The sequence below is a fragment of the Erinaceus europaeus genome (assembly GCF_950295315.1).
Source record: "Erinaceus europaeus chromosome 5 unlocalized genomic scaffold, mEriEur2.1 SUPER_5_unloc_1, whole genome shotgun sequence".
NCBI classification, from domain to species: Eukaryota; Metazoa; Chordata; class Mammalia; order Eulipotyphla; family Erinaceidae; genus Erinaceus; species Erinaceus europaeus.
The window spans coordinates 192,389-215,571 of NW_026647112.1; the positions used below are offsets into that span (position 1 = coordinate 192,389).

At 70.6% G+C, this 23,183-nt stretch overlaps 2 protein-coding genes across 6 annotated transcripts; both read left to right on the top strand.

Moving 5' to 3' along the window:
- The first annotated feature begins 28 nt into the window (after positions 1-28).
- On the top strand, positions 29-17,463 carry CUL4A (cullin 4A). 4 transcript variants are annotated; one of them, XM_060183744.1, is made up of 20 exons: positions 29-334; positions 1,081-1,196; positions 5,472-5,575; positions 5,838-5,907; positions 7,734-7,807; positions 8,349-8,511; positions 8,841-8,903; positions 10,725-10,807; positions 11,191-11,258; positions 11,347-11,465; positions 12,781-12,973; positions 13,237-13,341; positions 13,426-13,536; positions 14,223-14,308; positions 14,405-14,512; positions 14,867-14,980; positions 15,820-15,925; positions 15,998-16,170; positions 16,742-16,992; positions 17,049-17,115. In XM_060183744.1, exons 1-20 carry the CDS (start codon positions 202-204, stop codon positions 17,098-17,100), a joined length of 2,292 nt encoding a protein of 763 aa, XP_060039727.1. In that variant the 5' UTR covers positions 29-201; the 3' UTR covers positions 17,101-17,115. The 4 variants fall into 4 exon arrangements, with proteins under 4 accessions (XP_060039727.1, XP_060039726.1, XP_060039729.1 ...); XM_060183743.1 differs by having other exon boundaries at positions 30-334; positions 8,814-8,903; XM_060183745.1 differs by lacking the exon at positions 17,049-17,115 and adding an exon at positions 17,246-17,463 and having other exon boundaries at positions 34-334; positions 8,814-8,903; positions 16,742-16,894.
- Positions 17,464-19,023: 1,560 nt separating this feature from the next.
- LAMP1 (lysosomal associated membrane protein 1) lies at positions 19,024-23,018 on the top strand. 2 transcript variants are annotated; one of them, XM_060183765.1, is made up of 9 exons: positions 19,050-19,268; positions 19,608-19,723; positions 20,618-20,831; positions 20,921-21,079; positions 21,156-21,298; positions 21,480-21,605; positions 22,041-22,107; positions 22,189-22,359; positions 22,448-23,018. In XM_060183765.1, the coding sequence occupies exons 1-9, from the start codon at positions 19,205-19,207 to the stop codon at positions 22,585-22,587; spliced, it is 1,200 nt and encodes a 399-aa protein (XP_060039748.1). In that variant the 5' UTR covers positions 19,050-19,204; the 3' UTR covers positions 22,588-23,018. The 2 variants fall into 2 exon arrangements, 1 of the variants encoding a protein (XP_060039748.1); XR_009547784.1 differs by lacking the exon at positions 22,448-23,018 and having other exon boundaries at positions 19,024-19,268; positions 21,809-22,107; positions 22,189-22,271.
- Positions 23,019-23,183: the final 165 nt, after the last annotated feature.

A 23,183-nucleotide genomic window follows, 5' to 3' on the forward strand; every position in this document is an offset into this window, starting at 1 on the left:
GTCCGTCCGAGCCGCCCGCCGCCGCCGCCGCGCGCTCCGGGCTCCGGGCTCCGGGTTCCGGGCTCGGGGCTCCGCGTTCCGCGTTCCGGGCGCGAGTCGGGCGCTATGGCGGCGCGTCCGGGCGCTGGGGGCTGAGGCGGCGCGCGCTGCACGCGGGTCCCGCGGCCGATCGGGGTCGCGGGCGGTTGGCCGAGCGGCGCCATGGCCGACGAGCCCCCCCGGAAGGGTCCCTGCTCGGCGCTGGGCGGCCACACCAACGGGCTGTCCAAGCTGGCGGCCGCCGTGTCCTCCGCGCCCGGAGGCTCCAGGAAGCTGGTCATCAAGAACTTCCGCGGTGCGGGCGGGGACACGACGGGGACACGGGGGACGGGACACGGGGGACACGGGGGGGCATGGGGGACATGGGGGACGGGACACGGGGGACACGACGGGGACACAGAGGACGGGACACGGGGGGGACACGGGGGGGACATGGGGGACGTGACGGCGACACGGGGGACGGGACACGGGGGACATGACGGGAACATGGGGGACATGACGGGGACATGGGGGACGGGGACACGGGGGACGGGACTTGGGGGACATGGGGGACGGGGACATGGGGGACACGGGGGACGGGATGGGGACGGGGACATGGGGGATGGGACTTGGGGGACACAGGGGACATGGGGGGACGGGACATGGGGGGGGACGGGGACGGGACAGGATGGGGATGGGGGACGTGGTGGGGGAAGGGAGTGGACGGGACGGGTTGGGTGTGGAGACAGCGTGGGGGACGGGAGGGAGGACGGGATTGGGACGGGGACACAGGTTAGGGCGGGGGGGGGGGGACGCGGGTGCTCCCCGGTTTGCGGGTGGAGCCCAGGGTCCGAGCCGGCCGGCGCTATCGGCTGGCACCTCGGGTGGGTGCGGTCGGGCGGCGCCGGGTGGGGCTGGGCGGGCGGCAGATGTGGGAGCTTCCTGCCCGTCCACCCGGTGCCGCCGGCCCTGGGCTCCCCGTCCTGGACGGGGACGGGGACGGGGACGCAGGGCGGAAGGCGGGCGGGGGTCTCTGCGGCCTGACACCCCCCCCCCCCGTAGACCGGCCGCAGCTGCCCGACAACTACACTCAGGACACCTGGCAGAAGCTGCGCGAGGCCGTGGGCGCCATCCAGAGCAGCACCTCCATCAGGTACAACCTGGAGGAGCTCTACCAGGTGAGCCCCGGGCCGGGGGCGGGGGGCGGGGGGCGGGGGGCGGGGGCGGCGGACCGCCCTCTGGACAGATGGACAGATGCGCTGCCTCCGTCTGGCGGCTTTTTCCGCCTCCGTCCTCGTCCTCCACGGTCACCGGCGCGACGGGTCAGCAGGCGGCGGTGCTGCCCGGCTTCAGGGAGCACGAGGTCACCGGTGCGGCCTGCGGCGGCGTCTCTCCATCTCCCCGTCTCTCCATCTCCCCGTCTCTCCATCTCCCCGTCTCTCCATCTCCCCGTCTCCCCATCTCCCCATCTCTCCATCTCCCCGTCTCTCCATCTCCCCGTCTCCCCGTCGTCTCCCCGTCGTCTCCCCGTCTCTCCATCTCCCCGTCTCCCCGTCTCCCCGTCGTCTCCCCGTCTCTCCATCTCCCCGTCTCCCCATCTCCCCGTCTCTCCATCTCTCCATCTCCCCGTCTCCCCATCTCCCCGTCTCCCCATCTCCCCGTCTCTCCATCTCCCCGTCTCTCCATCTCCCCGTCTCCCCATCTCCCCATCTCTCCATCTCCCCGTCTCTCCATCTCCCCGTCTCTCCATCTCCCCGTCTCCCCGTCTCTCCATCTCCCCGTCTCCCCGTCTCTCCATCTCCCCGTCTCCCCGTCTCCCCATCTCCCCGTCGTCTCCCCGTCTCTCCATCTCCCCGTCTCCCCGTCTCTCCATCTCCCCATCTCCCCGTCTCCCCGTCGTCTCCCCGTCTCTCCGTCTCCCCGTCTCCCCGTCGTCTCCCCGTCGTCTCCCCGTCTCTCCATCTCCCCGTCTCCCCGTCTCCCCGTCTCCGGCCGCCTCCCCGGCTTCTGTTCCCGGACCACAAGAGCCCGGGCTGCCGGCTGCCGGTCAGTCTGTCCCGTGCTCTGCTCTGCGCGGTCAACACGATGTTAGGCCGCGGCGCCCTGTCTCCGTGTCGGCGCCGGCCGGGGCCAGAGCTGGTCAGGGGACGCGGCCGCCTGCAGGACAGGACCACGGGCTCCGGCTCCCGGCCCGCAACCCACGACCCGCAACCCGCGCCCTCTCCTTGCGCTCTGCCGCCAGGGTCGCCCCGGGCCGGTGTCCGCGCCGTGAGTCCACCACGGACGGCCGCGTTCTCCCTCTTGTCGGTTAGGACAGAGACCGAGGGAGACGGACAGACGCGCAGCCCTGCGGGTGGGGAGCGGGGCGGGGGCTCGAACCTGGGTCCTTGTATCACTGTGCTGCGGGCGCTTCCCCGGGCGCACCCCCCCCTAGCGGGACGTGGCTCGCGTGGCCCCTCCTGCCACGGCAACCCGCATCTCTGCCCTGGGAGCCCCCTGGCGGGACAGAGACCCCAGAGAGAGACTTCACAGAGACCCCACAGATTCCAGAGAGACACCACAGAGAGACCCACAGAGAGACACAGAGAGACCCACAGAGAGACCCACAGACCCCACAGAGAGACCCACAGACCCCACAGAGAGACCCACAGACCCCACAGAGAGAGACCCACAGAGAGACCCCACAGAGAGACCCACAGAGAGACCCCACAGAGAGACCCACAGAGAGACCCACAGAGAGACCCACAGACCCCACAGAGAGAGACCCACAGACCCCACAGAGAGAGACCCACAGAGAGACCCACAGAGAGACCCATAGAGACACCCACAGAGAGAGACCCCACAGAGAGAGACCCACAGAGACACCCACAGAGAGAGACCCACAGAGACACCCACAGAGAGACCCCACAGAGACACCCACAGAGACCCACAGAGAGAGACTCCAGAGACCTAGAGACTCCACAGAGACCCACAGAGAGACCCCACAGAAAGAGACCTCACAGAGACCCCACAGAGAAACCCACAGAGACCCACAGAGAGAGACCCCACAGAGAGAGACCCACAGAGACACCCACAGAGAGAGACCCACAGAGAGACCCCACAGAGAGACCCACAGAGAGACCCCACAGAGAGACCCCACAGAGAGACCCACAGACCCCACAGAGAGAGACCCCACAGAGACACCCACAGAGAGAGACCCACAGAGAGACCCCACAGAGAGAGACCCCACAGAGAGCCCCCGGGCCCAGCCGTCTCCAGCCCCAGCCGCCAGCCCTTGTCCCGACCGTCTTGGCGCCTCTTGGCGTGGGCACTGGCAGGGCCCTTTCCGTGCGTGACCCGCCCTGCTCGGCCGCGTGTCCGCTTCCTCAGCCCGAGCGCTGTCAGACCGTGTCCTGGCGGCCCTGCTGTCCGTCCGTCCGTCTGTCCCCTTGGGGTCTTGAGGGAGGGCGTCGCCTCTGCTCCGGGTGGGCTCGGCCTTTCCGGGCGCCCTGTGCCGGGCACCTGCCGTCAGCCGTCGTCGGAGAGGAGAGGAGAGGAGAGGCGGGGACCCGGACCGGTGCGGGTGGCCCTCAGCTTCTCGGTCGCCCGCCCGTGAGCCTCCTCCTCCCCCCACCGACAGCGGCGACGGCAGAGGCGCGTCCCGGGGACTCGGTCGGCGGCCTCGGCGCGGGCTCTGTCCCGGTTTGGGCTTCGGCCCGGCCGACTGGCGTGGCTGAGGTGCGGTGTGCTCCTTCTCCCGGAGCCGCGCTCGGCTCTGCCGGGCCGGGGGGACCTTCTGGGGGTCCGACTCCTCCGGCTGGCGGGTGTGTCGCGGGTGCCGCTGCTCTTCCTGCGGGGCTGAGGCCCACGGTGCGCGACTTCGTGTCCTTGGCGGACAGACGGCCGGGCGGGCGGGCGGGCGTCTGCTGCTGGGCTCGAACCGCCCCTCTGCCGAGCCCCCCCCCGCGCACCCCCTCTGCCGAGCCCCCGCGCACCGCGCCCCCTTTGTGCCCGTCAGAAACACCTGATGGCGGGTCCCCTCCCATCTGGCCGCAGGGTCGGCGTCGTGTGGCCGCTCGCTCTCCCGGTTCTGGCCGGAGCCCCGCTGAGCTCTGGCCGAAAGTGCTGCCGGGGGTCGAACCCGGGGACCCAGAGCCTCGGGCCGAGATGCCGAGATGCTTGTCGCCCAGCCTTGCTCCCCGCCTCTGTCCCCGCCCCCGGCCAGCTGCCGTCTGCCGTGTGGCCCCGGGCCGGCTCGTCCGCGAGGGCAGGGGCGGCGGGCACACGGCGTCTGGTAGCCGGCAGAGCAGCCCCGTCCCGTGCCCTCCCGCTCCCCCGGCTCCGCTGAGGCCGCCCCACGGCCTCGGGTGTCGCCGGCCGGGCCGGGTGTCGCGGCACCTGTTTGTGTTTGTGTCGGCTCAGCCGATGCGGGGTGGGGCTTGGGGCTGCCTGAGAGCTTCCCGCTCCTGCCCAGAGGCCACCCCGGCTGATCTGGCCCAGCTCTCCCTGTCCCGCCCTGGGGTCTGGGGGTCCGGGCCCAGCTCTCCCTGTCCCGCCCTGGGGTCTGGGGTCCGGGCCCAGCTCTGCCTGTCCCGCCCTGGGGTCTGGGGTCCGGGCCCAGCTCTCCCTGTCCCGCCCTGGGGTCTGGGGTCCGGGCCCAGCTCTGCCTGTCCCGCCCTGGGGTCTGGGGTCCGGGCCCAGCTCTCCCTGTCCCGCTCTGGGGTCTGGGGGTCCGGGCCCAGCTCTCCCTGTCCCGCCCTGGGGTCTGGGGGTCCGGGCCCAGCTCTCCCTGTCCCGCTCTGGGGTCTGGGGGTCCGGGCCCAGCTCTGCCTGTCCCGCCCTGGGGTCTGGGGTCCGGGCCCAGCTCTCCCTGTCCCGCCCTGGGGTCTGGGGGTCCGGGCCCAGCTCTCCCTGTCCCGCTCTGGGGTCTGGGGGTCCGGGCCCAGCTCTGCCTGTCCCGCCCTGGGGTCTGGGGTCCGGGCCCAGCTCTCCCTGTCCCGCTCTGGGGTCTGGGGGTCCGGGCCCAGCTCTGCCTGTCCCGCCCTGGGGTCTGGGGTCCGGGCCCAGCTCTCCCTGTCCCGCCCTGGGGTCTGGGGTCCGGGCCCAGCTCTGCCTGTCCCGCCCTGGGGTCTGGGGTCCGGGCCCAGCTCTGCCTGTGAGGTGCCCTCGCTGCTGCTGTGGAGCCCGGGCAGTGAGGGCGGGGTGTCCCGTCAGGACTCGGTGGCCTGGCCCCGTCCCTCAGGCTCCGCGGCTGTCTGCGCCCTGTGTCTGGGTGCCGCACGGAAGCACAGCAGAGCCGCCGCTCCGGCCGCTGCTCCCCTTGCTGAGGCCGAGACGCCCGGGCTCCCCCGCCGCCGAGGCGGTGGCGGCGGGCGGCGGGCGGCGGGCGGCGGGCGGCGGCAGGGCCTGAACACGCACCGGGCCCTGGAACGCTGCTCCCTCCCCGCTGAGCGGCCGGTGCCGTCTGTTTCCAGGCTGTGGAAAACCTCTGTTCTCACAAAGTCTCCCCGACGCTCTACAAGCAGCTCCGCCAGGTCTGTGAGGATCACGTCCGGGGCCAGATCCTCCCGTTCCGGGAATATCCTTGTGGCTGCCAGGGGCCCCGGGCTCGGGCCCAACCCTCCGCTCTCCCCTGGCCTCTCCCCTGCGCTCTCCCCTCCGCTCTCCCCTGGGCTCTCCCCTGGCCTCTCCCCTGGGCTCTCCCTGGGTCTCTCCCCGGGGCCCGTGAGCGAGGCTGGGGACATGGGGTCAGCCGCGGCGGACGCAGCGCAGGGTTTCTGAGCGCAGGTCTCGGTCTCGGTCTGGGGGTCTGTGCCAGCATTTTCCTGAGCGGCCTGCACAGACTCTCTGGACCGAGTTCTTTTCCTGAAGAAGATCAACACGTGTTGGCAGGACCACTGCAGGCAGATGGTGAGTCCCTGGGTACACTACCCCCCAGCCCCCAGGGAGCTGCCCTCACCCCCAGGCCTGTCCCCCAGCCCCCAGGGAGCTGCCCTCACCCCCAGGCCTGTCCCCCAGCCCCCAGGGAGCTGCCTTCACCCCCTGGCTCTGCCCCTCAGTCCCCAGGGAGCTGCCTTCACCACCAGGCTCTGCCCCCCAGCCCCCAGGGAGCTGCCCTCACCCCCAGGCCTGTCCCCCAGCCCCCAGGGAGCTGCCTTAACCCCAGGCCTGTCCCTCAGCCCCCAGGGAGCTGCCCTCACCCCCAGGCCTGTCCCCCAGCCCCCAGGGAGCTGCCCCACCCCCAGGCCTGTCCCTCAGCTCCCAGGGAGCTGCCCCACCCCCAGGCCTGTCCCTCAGCCCCCAGGGAGCTGCCCTCACCCCCAGGCCTGTCCCCCAGCCCCCAGGGAGCTGCCCCACCCCCAGGCCTGTCCCTCAGCCCCCAGGGAGCTGCCTTCACCCCCAGGCCTGTCCCTCAGCTCCCAGGGAGCTGCCCCACCCCCAGGCCTGTCCCTCAGCCCCCAGGGAGCTGCCCTCACCCCCAGGCCTGTCCCCTCAGTCCCCAGGGAGCTGCCCTCACCCCCAGGCCTGTCCCCCAGCCCCCAGGGAGCTGCCCCACCCCCAGGCTCTGCCCCTCAGTCCCCAGGGAGCTGCCTTCACCACCAGGCTCTGCCCCCCAGCCCCCAGGGAGCTGCCCTCACCCCCAGGCCTGTCCCTCAGCCCCCAGGGAGCTGCCCCACCCCCAGGCCTGCCCCCCAGCCCCCAGGGAGCTGCCCTCACCCCCAGGCCTGTCCCTCAGCCCCCAGGGAGCTGCCTTAACCCCAGGCCTGTCCCTCAGCCCCCAGGGAGCTGCCCTCACCCCCAGGCCTGTCCCTCAGCCCCCAGGGAGCTGCCCTCACCCCCTGGCTCTGCCCCCCAGCCCCCAGGGAGCTGCCCTCACCCCCAGGCCTGCCCCTCAGCCCCCAGGGAGCTGCCCTCACCCCCAGGCCTGTCCCTCAGCCCCCAGGGAGCTGCCCTCACCCCCAGGCCTGTCCCTCAGCCCCCAGGGAGCTGCCCTCACCCTCAGGCTCTGCCCCCCAGCCCCCAGGGAGCTGCCCTCACCCCCAGGCCTGTCCCTCAGCCCCCAGGGAGCTGCCCTCACCCCCAGGCCTGCCCCTCAGCCCCCAGGGAGCTGCCCTCACCCCCAGGCCTGTCCCTCAGCCCCCAGGGAGCTGCCCTCACCCCCTGGCTCTGCCCCCCAGCCCCCAGGGAGCTGCCCCACCCCCAGGCCTGTCCCTCAGCCCCCAGGGAGCTGCCCTCACCCCCAGGCCTGTCCCTCAGCCCCCAGGGAGCTGCCCTCACCCCCAGGCCTGTCCCTCAGCCCCCAGGGAGCTGCCCTCACCCCCTGGCTCTGCCCCCCAGCCCCCAGGGAGCTGCCCTCCCCAGGGAGCATTCCTTCCAGCTCGCCCTGCCATCTGGCTCAGCTGGGCAGAAGGGGTGAAGAAGGACGTGTCTTCTGTCAACCCAGCTCATTCCCCCCCCCCGAGGGGCACAGTGGGGGAGCTCTGATGGGCTCGTGGGCTGAGGTGCCGAGGCCGCAGGGTGGGCATTGGGTATGTGCCCTCGCTGCTCTGCCCCAGAAGCACAGGTTCCCCCCCTCCCCGTGCCCTCTGGAGCCACTGGGGGTCTGCCAGGAACAGGTGCGTGGCCTGCGTGGGCATCTCCAGAGGAGGGGCTGCTGCCCTCTCCCTCCACTGGGCGCAGCCGGGCACAGGCGGGGGGGGGGGCAGTGTGGCAGCAAGTGAGCTCCTACCCCACAGATCATGATCAGAAGCATCTTCTTGTTCCTGGACCGCACCTACGTGCTGCACAACTCCACACTGCCCTCCCTGTGGTGAGTGGGGCTGCCCTGCAGCTGTTCAGGGCCGGGGGCTGAGGCGGCGTCTCCCCTCAGGACACGGGCCTGCAGCTGTTCAGGGTGGGAGGGACACGGGCCTCCAGCTGTTCAGGGTGGGAGGGACACAGGGCTGCAGCTGTTCAGGGCAGGAGGGACACAGGGCTGCAGCTGTTCAGGGCAGGAGGGACACAGGGCTGCAGTCAGGGTGGGAGGGACACAGGGCTGCAGTCAGGGCGGGAGGGACACGGGGCTGCAGCTGTTCAGGGTGGGAGGGACACAGGGCTGCAGCTGTTCAGGGCAGGAGGGACACAGGGCTGCAGTCAGGGCGAGAGGGACACAGGGCTGCAGTCAGGGTGGGAGGGACACAGGGCTGCAGCTGTTCAGGGCAGGAGGGACACTGGGCTGCAGCTGTTCAGGGCAGGAGGGACACAGGGCTGCAGCTGTTCAGGGTGGGAGGGACACAGGGCTGCAGTCAGGGCGGGAGGGACATGGGGCTGCAGCTGTTCAGGGTGGGGACTGAGGCAGCGTCTCCCCTCAGGGACATGGGCCTGGAGCTGTTCAGGAACCACATCATCAGCGACCGGGCCGTGCAGGCCAAGACCATCGACGGCATCCTGCTGCTGATCGCGCGTGAGCGGGCGGGGGAGGCCGTGGACCGCAGCCTGCTGCGTGGCCTGCTCAGCATGCTGTCCGACCTACAGGTGAGGCCTGGGGATGGCGGCCCAGGCGGCTCAGAGGAGCTGCCCGCAGGAAAGCTAGAGAGGACGGTCACTGTCCCCAGGTGGGGTGGGGTCACTGCCAGTCACTGTCACCAGGCAGGTGGGGTCACTGCGGGCACTGTCACCAGGTGGGGTGGGGTGGGGTCACTGCCGGTCACTGTCACCAGGTGGGGTGGGGTTACTGCCGGTCACTGTCACCAGGTGGGGCGGGGTCACTGCCGGTCACTGTCACCAGGCGTCCTCAGCATGTGGAGGTCGGGTCAGGTCTGCCCCTCACTCCCTAGGTGTACAAAGAGTCTTTTGAAGTGAAGTTTCTGGAAGAAACAAACTGCTTGTATGCTGCAGAAGGCCAGAGGCTGATGCAGGAGAGAGAGGTGAGGGGTTCCCACAAGTCCACCTGTCCCGGCCGTGCCCCCCCCCCCGGGCCTTGTCCACACACAGGTCCCGGGGGTCCCCAGGAGCCAGCTCCATCTGTCCCACACTCGGATGCTCTTATGACCCCCAAAGGCAGTGAGATAGCTTCAGAAGTATACGGGGGGTGGTCTGGGAGGCGGCACAGTGAGTAAAGCGTTGGACTTTCAAATGTGAGGTCCTGAGTTTGATCCCTGGCAGCACATGTACCAGAGTGACATCTGGTTCTTTCCTTCTGTTCCTCTCAATAAATAAAACTTTTAAAGATTTTGTTAATTTTTAATGAGAAAGGAGGAGAGAGAGAAGGAATCAGACATCCCTCTGGTACATGTGCTGCCAGGGATTGAACTCAGGACCTCATGCTTGAGAGTCCAGTGCTTTATCCATTGTGCCACCTCCCAGACCACATAAATAAAATATTTTTTAAAAAGAAGAAGAAGAGAGCCGGGTGGTGGCACAGTGGGTTAAGCACACGTGGCGCGAAGAGCAAAGGATCCCGGTTCGAACCCCGGCTCCCCACCTGCAGGGGAGTCGCTTCCCAGGCGGTGAAGCAGGTCTGCAGGTGTCTGTCTTTCTCTCCTCCTCTGTCTTCCCCTCCTCTCTCCTTTCCTCTCTGTCCTGTCTAAGAACAGCATCAGTAACAGTAAGAAAAGGGCAGCAAAGGGAATAACTTAAAAAAAAAAAAGTGCATGGGGGCTGGGGGAGTCAGCACAGTGGCTATGGGAAATGCCCCTCGTACCTGGGTTCAGCCCCCAGCACCACCGCGAGCCGCAGTTTAGACGTGGTCTGTCTGAAACACGGGCAGATCACAGCTGGCAGAGCGCCAGATCTCAGAGCGGAAGGGGCCTCGAGCTTGGTCCCGCAGTGGCACGGGTCTCCCTCGTGAACAAGTAGCAAGGGCTAGAGAGAGAGGACGCTTGAGGAGCCTCCGCTCAAAGGGACACGGCTGAGCCCCAGAAAGCCTTGTGCAAAGCCGAGCCCAGACCCTCCTCACCTGTCCCCAGATCAGAGCACGGTCTCACAGGGTGGCCCCTGGCCCGGCTGCACCCCTGGGAGTTTCTGCCACCGGCTTTCGGCCTGTGAAGAGCTTGACCCGGCCCAGCCGCTCGGGGACCTCGCCCCACAGACCCTCGTGAAAATGGGTTTGAGCACACGTTGCTCTGCTCTTTCCAATTTTGAGAAGAGAATGTGACTTGAGTTCCCGGGGGAGGCCGTGGCTGAGCAAGAAGGTCCCGCCTGAGGCTCCAGGGTCCGGGACCCCCACCCCCAGTGTCAGCCAGGGCCCCCACACCCAGCGTCAGCCAGGGCCCTGTCCCCCATCCCCAGTGTCAGCCAGGGCCCTGCACCCCCCACCCCCAGTGTCAGCCAGGGCCTTGCACCCACCACCCCCAGTGTCAGCCAGGGTCCCGCACCCCCCACCCCCAGTGTCAGCCAGGGCCTTGCGCCCCCCATCCCCAGTGTCAGCCAGGGCCCTCACACCCAGTGTCAGCCAGGGCCCTGTCCCCCATCCCCAGTGTCAGCCAGGGCCCCGCACCCCCCACCCCCAGTGTCAGCCAGGGCCCCGCGCCCCCCACCCCCAGTGTCAGCCAGGGCCCCGCACCCCCCACCCCCAGTGTCAGCCAGGGCCCTGCGCCCCCCATCCCTAGTGTCAGCCAGGGCCCCCACCCCCAGCGTCAGCCAGGGCCCTGCTCTCCCTCTCTGGACGGCACGTGGCAGCGCCCTCTCAGCTTCCCCGGGGACATCGAGTCGTTCTTGTCACTGACGTTCTGCGTCTGGCGCGCCAGGTTCCAGAGTACCTGAGCCACGTGAGCAAACGGCTGGAGGAGGAGGGCGACCGGGTGATCACGTACTTGGACCACAGCACGCAGTGAGTGCCCGTGCCCGTGTGGGGGCCTCGCCCGCCCGGCCCGCACAGCTTCTTGTTCTGCCCCCGGGACTCCTCGGCCGCCCCCGTGCGTGACGCCGCGTCAGGCGGGGATGTGGGGACCTCCTGGTCCCAGGAGCATACCCCGAGATCTCGCAGGCTCCTTTCCTGTCCTGTGGGCGCCCGTCCCCAGAGCCCCAAGAGCTGAGTTTCTGATGGGGGGTGGGGGTGCATGGTGAGGGGCTTCCACGGAGGGCCCACCCGGCCTCACAGCCTCCTCCCTCGGGGGCACTCCCTGGCCTACACCCCCGCCTCTGCCACCCCGTGAGGGGCGCTGGCTTCTGGTGGCTCCGTGTGGCGGACTCCTGTTCTCCCCACCTCCTCAGGAAGCCCCTCATCGCCTGTGTGGAGAAGCAGCTCCTGGGAGAGCACCTCACGGCCATCCTGCAGAAAGGTAGGTGTGACCCCGCTGACCCCGCCGACCCCGCTGACCCCGCCGACCCCGCTGACCCCGCCAACCCCGCCGCCCTCTCCCCTCCCAGGGCTCGACCAGCTGCTGGAGGAGAACAGGGTGCCCGACCTCACGCAGCTGTTCCAGCTGTTCAGTCGTGTGAAGGGCGGCCAGCAGGCACTACTGCAGCACTGGAGCGAGTATATCAAGGTGCACCCTCGCCCCCGTCTCTCCGTCTGTCCGTCCATCGGGGCCGGACACCGGCCTGGCACCCTGCAGTGGGCGGGGGAGGTGTCTGCTTCCAGCTCCTAGGAGCATGCCCCCCGAGGTCCGGTGGCCTCCCCGGCCTCCGTGCATCCCGGCAGCTGGCTTGATCGAGCACGCGCTCACGTTTCTGTAAGGCGTGTGCACGTGGGTGGCCTCAGTCTGTGGGGGTGAGGGGATCCCTGCCTGCCAGTGGGACCAGGGCTTGAACCCAGGTCTCAGTGCCTGGGAACAGGTGCAGCTCTGCCCATCCCTGTGGAGAGTTCTTTAAAGCCACGGGTGCGTGGCACTGGCTGCTCTGCCTCTGGGGCCTCAGGGTCTCTGCCGCCCCCTCCCCACAAAAAAAGTGTAGCAAGCAGCAGGCTGAGTGTGTGAGTGTGGAAGCTGGGTGCAGGCTGCGTGGGTGAGTGTGGCAGCCGGGTGCAGGCTGAGTATGTGAGTGTGGAAGCTGGGTGCAGGCTGAGTGTGTGAGTGTGGCAGCCGGGTGCAGGCTGAGTGTGTGAATGTGGCAGCCGGGTGCAGGCTGAGTGTGTGAATGTGGAAGCCGGGTGCAGGCTGAGTGTGTGAATGTGGAAGCCGGGTGTAGGCTGTGTGTGAGTGTGGAAGCCGGGTGCAGGCTGAGTGTGTGAGTGTGGCAGCCGGGTGCAGGCTGAGTGTGTGAGTGTGGAAGCTGGGTGCAGGCTGAGTGTGTGAGTGTGGCAGCCGGGTGCAGGCTGAGTGTGTGAGTGTGGCAGCCGGGTGCAGGCTGCGTGTGTTTGAGTGTGGCAGCCGGGTGCAGGCTGAGTGTGTGAGTGTGGCAGCCGGGTGCAGGCTGAGTGTTTGAGTGTGGCAGCCGGGTGCAGGCTGAGTGTGTGAGTGTGGCAGCCGGGTGCAGGCTGAGTGTGTGAGTGTGGAAGCTGGGTGCAGGCTGTGTGTGAGTGTGGCAGCCGGGTGCAGGCTGAGTGTGTGAGTGTGGCAGCCGGGTGCAGGCTGAGTGTGTGAGTGTGGAAGCTGGGTGCAGGCTGTGTGTGAGTGTGGCAGCCGGGTGCAGGCTGCGTGTGTTTGGCAGCCGGGTGCAGGCTGAGTGTGTGAGTGTGGAAGCTGGGTGCAGGCTGAGTGTGTGAATGTGGCAGCCGGGTGCAGGCTGCATGTGAGTGTGGAAGCCGGGTGCAGGCTGCGTGTGCGTGCGCGTGTGCTCCCATGAGCCTTGAGAGCTGGACCGCCAGTGAGGCCACAGACTCGGCTCCCAGGAGCGGCCGTGGGTGACGCTTGCGCCCCGCAGACCTTCGGCACGACGCTGGTCATCGACCCCGAGAAGGACAAGGACATGGTGCAGGACCTGCTGGACTTCAAGGACCGCGTGGACCAGGTGATCGACGTGTGTTTCCAGAGGAGCGAGAGGTTCGTCAACCTCACGAAGGAGTCCTTCGAGACTTTCATCAACAAGAGGCCCAACAAGCCCGCCGAGCTCATCGGTGCGTCTGCTTTGCGGCTGACGTGCCTCCCTTTAAAGGACGGGACGGGCACAGAGGTGTGGGTGGGAGACAGAGACGGGGACCCTGCGGTCCCACCCCTGCAGGTGGGGACCGGGACTTGAACACCGGTCCTCGCGCACGGTGACCGCTGTCCGGCCACTCCCCGCCGGCAGAGTTTAAAATGGCATCCGCTTGGCGGGTCGGTTTGTTTTGGCTGACCTAACGGAGGGGTGGTTTCTGAGTACCGTGCCCTCGGCCCGCAGCCAAGCACGTGGACTCCAAGCTGAGAGCCGGCAACAAGGAGGCCACGGACGAGGAGCTGGAGCGGATCCTGGACAAGATCATGATCCTCTTCCGGTTCATCCACGGTGAGGCCCGGGGTTGTCCTGCCGCCGGGCGGCAGCCGGCGGAGCCTGCACACTCACGTCCGGTTCTCGTTTGACGGCAAACAGGCAAAGACGTCTTTGAGGCGTTTTATAAGAAAGATCTGGCAAAAAGACTCCTGGTCGGGAAAAGTGCCTCTGTCGATGCTGAGAAGTCCATGTTGTCCAAACTCAAGCACGGTGAGTGGGCGGGCGGGTGAGAGAGACAGGGTGAGGGTGAGGGTGAGGGCCTGTGCTGGGCCGACCTGCGGGCGGGTGGGTGAGTGAGGGTCTGCCGGGCCCTGTGCTGGGCTGTCGTGGGGGCGGGGCTGACACCTGGCCTGGGCTCTCCCGGGGACGGGCTGCATGCGTGTCCTTATCCTATGCCCCACCCCAGAGTGGGTCCCGGCTGGGGAGCCCTCCCTCTGCATCCTGCCCAGCGTGGGGTCTCGTGGGGGCACTCCCCCTGCATCCTGCCCAGCGTGGGGTCTCGGGGGTACTCCCCCTGCACCCTGCCCAGAGTGGGGTCTCATGGGGGCACTCCCCCTGCATCCTGCCCAGCGTGGGGTCTCATGGGGGTACTCCCCCTGCATCCTGCCCAGAGTGGGGTCTCATGGGGGCACTCCCCCTGCGCCCTGCCCAGCGTGGGGTCTCATGGGGGCACTCCCCCTGCACCCTGCCCAGCGTGGGGCCTCATGGGGGCACTCCCCCTGCGCCCTGCCCAGAGTGGGGTCTCATGGGGGCACTCCCCCTGCGCCCTGCCCAGCGTGGGGCCTCATGGGGGCACTCCCCCTGCGCCCTGCCCAGCGTGGGGCCTCATGGGGGCACTCCCCCTGCGCCCTGCCCAGCGTGGGGCCTCATGGGGGCCCATCCCCGCACCCGCCCAGAGTGTGGAGCGGCCTTCACCAGCAAGCTGGAGGGAATGTTCAAGGACATGGAGCTCTCCAAGGACGTCATGGTCCACTTCAAGCAGGTGAGCGCTGCCCCCAGGGACACGGGACGGCGGCCTCTCCCAGTCCCGGCTGGAGGCCGGGGAGACGGTCCCGTCCCCACGCTCCCTGTCCTCCAGTACGTGCAGAACCAGAGCAACCCGGGCAGCATCGACCTGACCGTCAACATCCTCACCATGGGCTACTGGCCCACTTACACACCCATGGAGGTGCACCTGCCGCCCGAGGTGAGGGGCTCGGTGCTGCGCCCCCACCCGAGACGGCCCGCTCTCCTCCTGACCCCCCCCCATAGCTGTCGCGGCCTCAGGTTCCTGGCGGCCACGGCCCTGTCCCTGCACCCCACAGCCCAGTGTTCTGCCCTGTCCCCACCCCACCCACCCCCAGGGCCCAGTGTCCTGCATGAGTCCCCGGTACAGATCCAGCCCGTTTCCCGTGTCCACGCAGGGACCCCGTCCCCACGACACGTGCGGTGTCCCACCTACAGGCCCCATGCAGCATGAGGACCCCCGTCCCGCTGTGGCCTAATGCGGGGTTCCCCGGGCTGCCCGTGCTGGCCTGAGGCCGTGCTTGCTGTGTCCTAGATGGTCAAACTCCAGGAGGTCTTTAAGACGTTCTATCTCGGGAAGCACAGCGGCCGGAAGCTGCAGTGGCAGACCACCTTGGGCCACGCCGTGCTGAAGGCAGAGTTCAAGGAAGTAAGTCGCGGCCGACCTGCTGCGCCTGACTGGGCGCTGGGGGCGGAGGAGACGCACGGTCAGGGTGCTCAGACGGGGCGCGCAGGACGCGAGTCCCGCCACAGCCTCGGGGGGGGGGCGGGCGGGCGGGCGGCCGACCAGAGCGGCCCCACTGAGGACAGGCGGGCTCCCGGGTGCTGGACGGCAGGCCAGGGTGTGGCGCCAGGGTCTCAAAACTGAGTGCACGTAGCCGCGGCTCCCTCCCCAGGCGCCAGAGATGAGTCGGAGCCAAGCGGGACTGGGGCCGCGGTGGGGCCGCGGTCCGGGTCCCGGGAGTCTGTCTGTCGTGGCCTCACGGCCAGGAGAGGGTGTGGGAGAGGGGAGAGTGAGGGTGCGAGCGTGTGTACGTTGGTGCCAGTCGAGGTCACAGAGCTGGGGACGGTGCTGACGACGGGGGCTTGTCACCACAGGGTGATGGGGTCCAGGATGGGCACGGGAGCCCGGCTGCCCCGAGCGGGTGGGCCCAGGCCGCCTGCTGCTGCTCTGGCCTTGGCTGGCTTGCGCCCCCAGTCCCCCCCAGCACCCCTTGCTGCCGGCAGTGGCGCCAGGGCAAGAGCGGCCGTGCACCTGAAGTCTGGGATGGCTTCCTGGTAGAGGGGGTTTGCCTGCACCCTGGGCCAAGCCCCGGGGCCGGTGGGGCCCCGATTCAGCTCAGCCCCACCTGCCCGGCCGCCGGCTGTGGGGTTTGATCCCGGGCCGCTCTTGTGAGCACGGCCGCCGAGTCCCCACTGCCCGGCAGCTGTGGCAGGGACCCTCGGGCGCCGGCCGGCCGCGCCCCTCTCACCCGCGCGTCTCCCCAGGGGAAGAAGGAGTTCCAGGTGTCCCTGCTCCAGACGCTGGTGCTGCTCATGTTCAACGAAGGCGACGGCTTCAGCCTGGAGGAGATCAAGATGGCCACCGGCATAGGTAGGCGGGCGCCGCCCGGGCGGGGGGCCGGGGCCTGAGCTAGCGTCAGCCATGCCGCCCCGCCCACCCCAGAGGACGGTGAGCTGCGCCGGACGCTGCAGTCCCTGGCCTGCGGGAAGGCGCGCGTGCTGCTCAAGGCCCCCAAGGGCAAGGAGGTGGAGGACGGCGACAGGTTCCTCTTCAACGCGGACTTCAGGCACAAGCTGTTCCGGATCAAGATCAACCAGGTCCAGATGAAGGAGACGGTGGGTGCCCCGCAGCCCGGCCCCAGAGGGCCCCTGGGCACACGCTGGGGGGACACCGCCACTCGGACCATCTCTGGCCTCGCTCCCCACCCCCGGGTGCTGCCGGGCTGTCTGAGGTGGGCGGTGGAGGACGGGGTGCTCTGGGATCGAGGCTCCCGGAGGGGCCTCAAGACAGTCACGGCAGCGGGGTGCGGGCGAGGCGTGGAGTCGCCACGGAGGGAGCCGGTGGCCGTGATGCCACGGGGGTGCTTTCCAGGGTGTCACCCGTGTCCTGCCGCCTGTGATCGCAGCCTCGACGGGGGACACGGCTGCGGGCGTCACAGCTGCCCGTGGCAGAAAGTGGGACTCCCTGGCTTGGACGGACGGGGGTGGCGGGGGCAGGGGCGCGGCCTCAGCTCGGCACAGCCGCCCGGCCCCCGCCCGAGGGCCCCTCCTGCCGGTCGGTCGAGCGCCCACCGCGCTGCCTCTGCCCTCCCCCGGGAGGCCGTCCCCACAGGAAGCGGGGCCGCACGGCTCTGGGCTCCGATCCGGCTCCGGCTCTGCCCAGCTGACCCTCCACACCCACCCGCAGGCGGAGGAGCAGGTGAGCACCACGGAGCGCGTGTTCCAGGACCGCCAGTACCAGATCGACGCCGCCATCGTGCGCATCATGAAGATGCGGAAGACGCTCAGCCACAGCCTGCTGGTCTCGGAGCTGTACAGCCAGCTCAGGTTCCCGGTCAAGGTGAGGGCCGGGGTCTCGGGCTGTACAGCCAGCTCAGGTTCCTGTCAGGAGAGGGCCGGGGTCTCGGGCTGTACAGCCAGCTCAGGTTCCCGGTTCCTGTCAGGTGAGGGCCGGGGTCTCGGGCTGTACAGCCGGCTCAGGTTCCTGTCAGGAGAGGGCCGGCGGGGCCTGGGTCTCGGGGTGCCACCCGCCCAGGTTCCCAGTGAAGGTGAGCGGCCATGGTGCCGGGCCGCCTGCCGAGCGGCCTGTGGCGGTGAGGCCTCTCTGACGCCGTGGCCCCGGCCCACTCGCTGAGGTGACAGGGCCGCGAGTGTCCGAGTCCCGTGACTGGGCCCTGCCTGCCTCTTGCAGCCTGGCGACCTGAAGAAGAGGATCGAGTCTCTGATAGACAGAGACTACGTGGAGCGGGACAAGGACAACCCCAACCAGTACCACTACGTGGCCTGACGCCCGGCGCCGGCCTCTCGAGACCGGGACTGCCCCTCCGTTCCGGGACGCTCTGAGCCGCCGGCACGCCGGCCGGGACGACCGTCTCCCGTCGGACGCCTGCCCCCTCGGGTGGCCCCGGCAGGCGGCCGGGCCGGTGGGGGGCTTCCCGGAGGTTCCTGCGGCCCGTGGTGGCCAGGCCCGGCCGGCGCTTGCTGTGGCGTCGGCGCGGTGCACAATAAAAGACCCTACATGCTGCACGCTGTGGCCCGCGGCCAGAGTCGGGGTCCTCGGCCACTGCCCGCCCAGGGCCCGCACGGTGTGAGTCGCGAGCTGCGGGACGTGCGGTGCTGTCACCTGGGCCGCCCTCGCAGCAGGGAGACCGTCCACGCTGCGGGCCGGGTCGCCGGGGGCCGGCGGCGGCGGAGGGCGCCGGAGACGGGCAGGGCGGGCCGGTGAGGGAAGTGGAGGCGGCCGGGACTCCCGAGGCGGTGGCGGGACGGCCAGGGGTCTCGGCAGCGCCTGCTTCGTGGTGGCTGTGAGCCACCACGAGGCTGGCGGTGAGCCGGGCGGCGGCCGGACCGGGCGGCGGGTCGCGGCAGGAGACGGCCTCTGCGCCGGGTGAGCTCGGGCTTTACCGGCGTCCCGGAAACGTCACTTGTGTTCAGAACTTCGCGGCCAGCCGGGGCTGCGGGGGCCTCACGCCGCCGCCCTCTATCCCGAGTGCGCCCGGGGTTGTCGCGGCTGCGGCGGCCCCGTCAGTCCACCTCCCGGTGGCGGCGGTGTTTGGGGTTGGCGCTCCCGGCCGGGCGCACACGTCACGGCGCACAGGACCCAGGTTCGGATCCGGGTCCCCACCTGCGGGGGAGCTTGGCGAGGGGTGATGCAGGGGTCTCTGACCCCTCTCTTCTCTGTCCCCCCTGAGATCTCTGACTATCCGGGGAATGAGGACAATGAAGATACTGTTTCAGAGGGGCGGAGAGGGAAAGGGAGAAAGACACGCAGCCCTGCCCCACCTGCCCCACCGCAGGGCCGACCAGGGAGGCTCCTCCAGCTGACTGACGGCTTCTGGCCGCCTCCCCCCCTCCCCCTTTCCCTCCCCCTCCCTCTCCTCCTCCCCCCTCCTCCCCCTCCTCTCCTCCATCTGGGCTCTGCCCCGCGTCCTCCCCACTTTATCGTGCAGCGCGAGGCGGGCGGCTCGGGAGGGCGGGGCGCCGGTCAGCGCACAGGCCCCTTCCCGGGCGGAGGCCGGGCAGCCGGCGGGACTCTGCTTTCCAGCAACGGGGCGGTGCGGGCTCTCCGGGAGCCGCCGCTGCCTCCGCCACCGAGAGCGCTGCCGCAGCCTCGGAGCAGGCGGGGGCCGGGAGCCTGACCCCTGACCCACCCGGGAGGCCGAGCCCTAAGCTCCCGGTCAGGCTCTCCAGCAGTCGCCCCAACACGGAGCTGCCAGGCTCAGCACCCGGCGGGGACACGGGCCGGGACTCGCGCGGACGCCCACGAGGGGCAGCCTGGCCCCGCCCCGCGGACACGCCCTCCGGGCAGCCTGGCCCCGCCCCTGCGGACACGCCCTCCGGGCAGCTTGGCCCCGCCCCGCGGACACGCCCTCCGGGCAGCTTGGCCCCGCCTCCGGCCGGCCTCGTCCTACTTCCGGAACCAATGGGGGGGGTGTCACGTGCCGCCGCGGTCACATGGGAACCGACACCGGGGACTCGGACTCTCGCGAGAAGGGCCGGTTCACGTGACGCGCGGGCGCAGTGTGAGCTCACGTGACGCACGCCGGGGTCTCCTTTCTGCGCGGGCGCCGCCGGCTGCGATCTCCGACCCCCCGCGCGCCGCCCGCCCCCCCCCCCCCCCCCCCGGCCCGACCCCAACCGCCCCGCGCCCATGGCGGCCTCCGGCGGCGCCCGGCCCGGCCTCCTGCTGCTGCTGCCGCTGCTACTGCTGCTCGGTGAGGGCGGCGGCCACGGGGGAGCGGGTGCGGGGCCGGGGACACGGGGGTGGGGGGTGTGGGGCCGGGGACACGGGGGAGGGGAGGGGGCACGGGAGGGGTGGGGTCCACGGAGACGGGGCGGCCCTGGGGCGGGGGGCGGGGGTGTCCCGGGGCCTCTGCGCCCCCAGCTGTCCGCCGCCGCCCCGGCCCCGCGGCCGTCTCTGTCTCTCTGTCGTCCCGGCCGAAGCGGGCCGGCTCTCGGGGCTCCGCGGGGTCGGGACCCCGGTCCCGGTGGCCAGACCCGGAGGGCGGGCGCCTGCGGGAAGCGGGTCTCAGCCGGACTCCCCCCACCCCCAGGCCCGCCGCCCGCCGCGTGTGCCCGGTTCGAGCTGGAGGAGGCCGGGGAGACCTGCGTGCTGGCTGACTTCGCTGCCGCCTTCTCGGTCACCTACGACACCCTGCGGGGACCCCAGGTGGGGGCGGGGATGGAGGGCGCTGGGGGCGGGGCTGGAGGGCAGCTGGGGGCGGGGCTGGAGGGGGCTGGGGGCGGGGCTGGAAGACAGGTGGGGGCGGGGCTGGAGGGCAGCTGGGGGCGGGGCTGGAAGACAGGTGGGGGCGGGGCTGGAGGGCAGCTGGGGGCGGGGCTGGAGGGGGCTGGGGGCGGGGCTGGAAGACAGGTGGGGGCGGGGCTGGAGGGCAGCTGGGGGCGGGGCTGGAAGACAGGTGGGGGCGGGGCTGGAGGGGGCTGGGGGCGGGGCTGGAAGACAGGTGGGGGCGGGGCTGGAGGGCAGCTGGGGGCGGGGCTGGAAGACAGGTGGGGGCGGGGCTGGAGGGCAGCTGGGGGCGGGGCTGGGGTGTCAGGTGCTGGGCTGTCCTGCTCGCACACTCCCGCCCAAACCCCCCTTCCACACTCCCCTCCACCCCCTCCCCCACACCCCTCCCCTCCACCCTACACCCCCTCCCCCACACTCCCTTCCACCCTCCCCCACACTCCCCTACACCCCCTTCCCTACACCCCCTCCCCCACACTCCCCTCCCTCACACCTCCCCCACACTCCCCTACACCCCCTTCCCTACACCCCCTCCCCCACACTCCGCTCCCCTACACCCCCCTCCCCCACATTCCCCTCCACCCCCCTCCAGACGCGGCGCCCCGGCTGTTCTGCTCCTAAAGCTTCACCGTGCGGGTGGAGCGCGGGGGCTGGAACCCAGGTCTTTGGGGCGCTGACAGCCGCGCCGGCCGCTGGTCCCGCCGCTGGTCCCGCTCGCTCACTGCGGCAGGCGCCCCTGCGGGCGGAGGCGGGAAGCCCCGGCCCGGCCCGACCCCCACCCCCCCCCACCCCCCCCCCCACCCCCCGTCGTTCCAGATGGCGACCCTGCGGCTGCCGCCCGCCGCCCGCGTGCTCAACAGCAGCTCCTGCGGGGACGCGGCGTCCGGGCCCCGCCTGGTCCTGGGCTGGGGGCCCGGGCACGCGCTGACCCTGCGCTTCGCGCGGAACGTCACCCGCTACGGCGTGCGCGCCCTGGGCCTGGCCTACAACCTGGCGGACGCCGCCGCCTTCCCGAACGCCAGCGCCAAGGGTAGGCATGGCGGGCGGGGGCCGGGGTGCGGGCCGGGGCGGGGCGGGGCGGCAGCTGGGGACCCACCCGGCCACCCCGCCTGCCCGCAGAGACCAGGGTCGCGGCCGCCGCCACCGACCTGAGCGCGGACGTGGACACGAAGTACCGCTGCGAGAGCCCGCGCCGGGTGCTCCTGCCCAACGTGACCGCCACGCTCAGCGCCGCCACCATCCAGGCCTACCTGAGCGGCCGCCGCTTCAGCACACAAGGTGGGGCCCCGGCCGCCCGTGCGCCCCTCCCGCCCGGCCGCGGCTCAGCGCCCCTTCTGTCCCTCCTGGTCCTCAGAGACGCGCTGTCGGCAGGACGGGCCCGCGCCCACCCCGGCCCCCGCGGTGCAGAAGTTCAACGTCAGCGGCGCCAACGGGACCTGCCTGCTGGCCAGCCTGGCGCTGCAGCTGCACGTCACCTACCAGCACAAGGACAACGCGGTAGGGCCGGCGCCGGTCTGCCTGCCCGCCCGTCTGTCCCTCTGCCCAGTCTGTCTGCCCGTCTGTCTGCCTGCCCATCTGTTCCTCTGCCCAGGCTGCCTGTCCGTCTGTCTGTCTGCTCGCCCGTCTGTCCCTCTGCCCGCCCCCGCCCCAGAGGTGACCTCTACCCGCTCGCACACAGACAGCTGAGGGCGTCTTCAACATCAGCCCCAACCAGACCACGGCCAGGGGCACCTGCTCGCCCCGCCTGGTGACGCTGCAGCTGCAGAGCCCGGGCGTCTCCGAGCTGGAGCTGAGCTTCGCCCTGGTGAGGGTCCCGCGCGGCCCGTCCGAGGGGGGTGGTCCCAGGGGCCCCGCCTGTCCCCGTGTCCCTCGCCGGCCGTGTCCTGCGGCTCAGCACCGGCCATCTCTTGCGAGACGCACCTTGAGGACGAGGGGTCGCTGGCGGGGGGCCGGGAACTGGCATGCCCACTGGAGACACACACCCACACACACACACACACCCGTTAGCACACGTGGGCCCCGTCCCTGCTCGCAGTTGCGGGTGTCTGTCCATCTGTCTCAGCCCCGCTCTGTCCACCGTGCCGGGTAGTGGGTCTGTCGTGCGGCACCAAGCCCAGGGACAGCGGCCCTGGAGGTGACAAACGGAAGGGGGGGCTCGGCCAGGCTGCCCGCCCGGCCCCGAGCTGCCCCACGGCAGCCCAGCCGCCAGGAAACTGAGGCTGTCTGTCTCCTCTCGAAGAACGCGACTTCCAGCCGCTTCTTTCTGCGCGGGGTCCAGCTCACCATGACGCTCCCTGACGCCAGAGGTGAACCTCCCCCGGCCCCCAGCCCCGGTCGCCCCAGGCCGGCGCTCGGCACTCACCGCCCCCCCCCCCTCCGCCCCCCAGACCCCACCTTCAGGGCCGCCAACGGCTCCCTGCGGGCTCTCGAGGCCTCCGTGGGCAGGTCCTACCGCTGCAACGCGGGGCAGCAGGTGCGTGTGACGGCGGCCCTCAGCCTCCACCTGTCCCACGTGTGGGTGCAGGCGTTCCGGGTGGACGGCGGCCAATTCGGGGCAGGTGAGTCCCGGAGCGGCAGCGACCTGCGGGCCGAGGGCGCCTGGGGTGGACCCGGCCCGCTGACGCCCGCCCGCCCGCCCATCCACAGCAGAGGAGTGCGCCCTGGACGAGAACAGCATGCTGATCCCCGTGGCCGTGGGCGGCGCCCTGGCCGGCCTGGTCCTCATCGTGCTGGTCGCCTACCTCATCGGCCGCAGGCGCAGCCACGCCGGCTACCAGACCATCTAGGCCGCCCCCGCGGCCAGGTCACCCGCTAAACCGCTAACGGTCGGTCCGCTAACTGGCTTGACCTCGACATTCACCAAAGCGGGGCTCACGGGGCCTCCGCCTCCCTGCAGGAGACCTCCCCTCAGCCCCGGCGCTCGGCGGGCGGGCGGCTTCTGCAGTGAGCCCCTGCCCAGTCGAAACTGGCGTCCCTTCCCGTGTGGGGGGACAGCTGCTCCTCCCTGTGGGGGTGGGCTTCTCCACGTGCTGCTCCTCCATCCCGCTGGGTGTTGTCGCCCCCTCCTCCCTGTGGGGCTGTCCTCTCCCCCTCCCCGCCCCCCTTCTCCACCCCTCCCTCCCTCCCCGTGGGTGTGGGGCTCTGCGCTGTACAGTAGTTGGCTGGGCTGGGCTGAGGGCCCTGCTGGACGTTAATAAACCGTCTTTCTTGTTTGTGGGCTTTGTTGTCGCTGGTGAGCACGGGCTGGGTCTGGGGTGGGGACACGGTGGCTTGGGGACGGGCCACCGCCCTCTCAGGGCTCAGCCCGGCTCCTCTCACTCTTCCCATCTGGTGTGATGGAAGCCGGGGTCAGACTCGGGGCTTCACCCCGCACCGTCCTGCA

What these genes read in the sequence shown, in the direction of transcription:
- LAMP1 (XM_060183765.1), top strand. Translation starts at nt 19,205, where the DNA reads ATGGCGGCCTCCGGCGGCGCCCGGCCCGGCCTCCTGCTGCTGCTGCCG. An exon ending in GCCGCTGCTACTGCTGCTCG is followed by an intron (nt 19,269 to 19,607) that starts GTGAGGGCGGCG and finishes CCCCACCCCCAG; the next exon opens with GCCCGCCGCCCGCCGCGTGT. An exon ending in TGGAGCTGAGCTTCGCCCTG is followed by an intron (nt 21,606 to 22,040) that starts GTGAGGGTCCCG and finishes CTCCTCTCGAAG; the next exon opens with AACGCGACTTCCAGCCGCTT.
- CUL4A (XM_060183743.1), top strand. Translation starts at nt 202, where the DNA reads ATGGCCGACGAGCCCCCCCGGAAGGGTCCCTGCTCGGCGCTGGGCGGC. An exon ending in GGTCATCAAGAACTTCCGCG is followed by an intron (nt 335 to 1,080) that starts GTGCGGGCGGGG and finishes CCCCCCCCGTAG; the next exon opens with ACCGGCCGCAGCTGCCCGAC. An exon ending in CAAGCCCGCCGAGCTCATCG is followed by an intron (nt 12,974 to 13,236) that starts GTGCGTCTGCTT and finishes CTCGGCCCGCAG; the next exon opens with CCAAGCACGTGGACTCCAAG.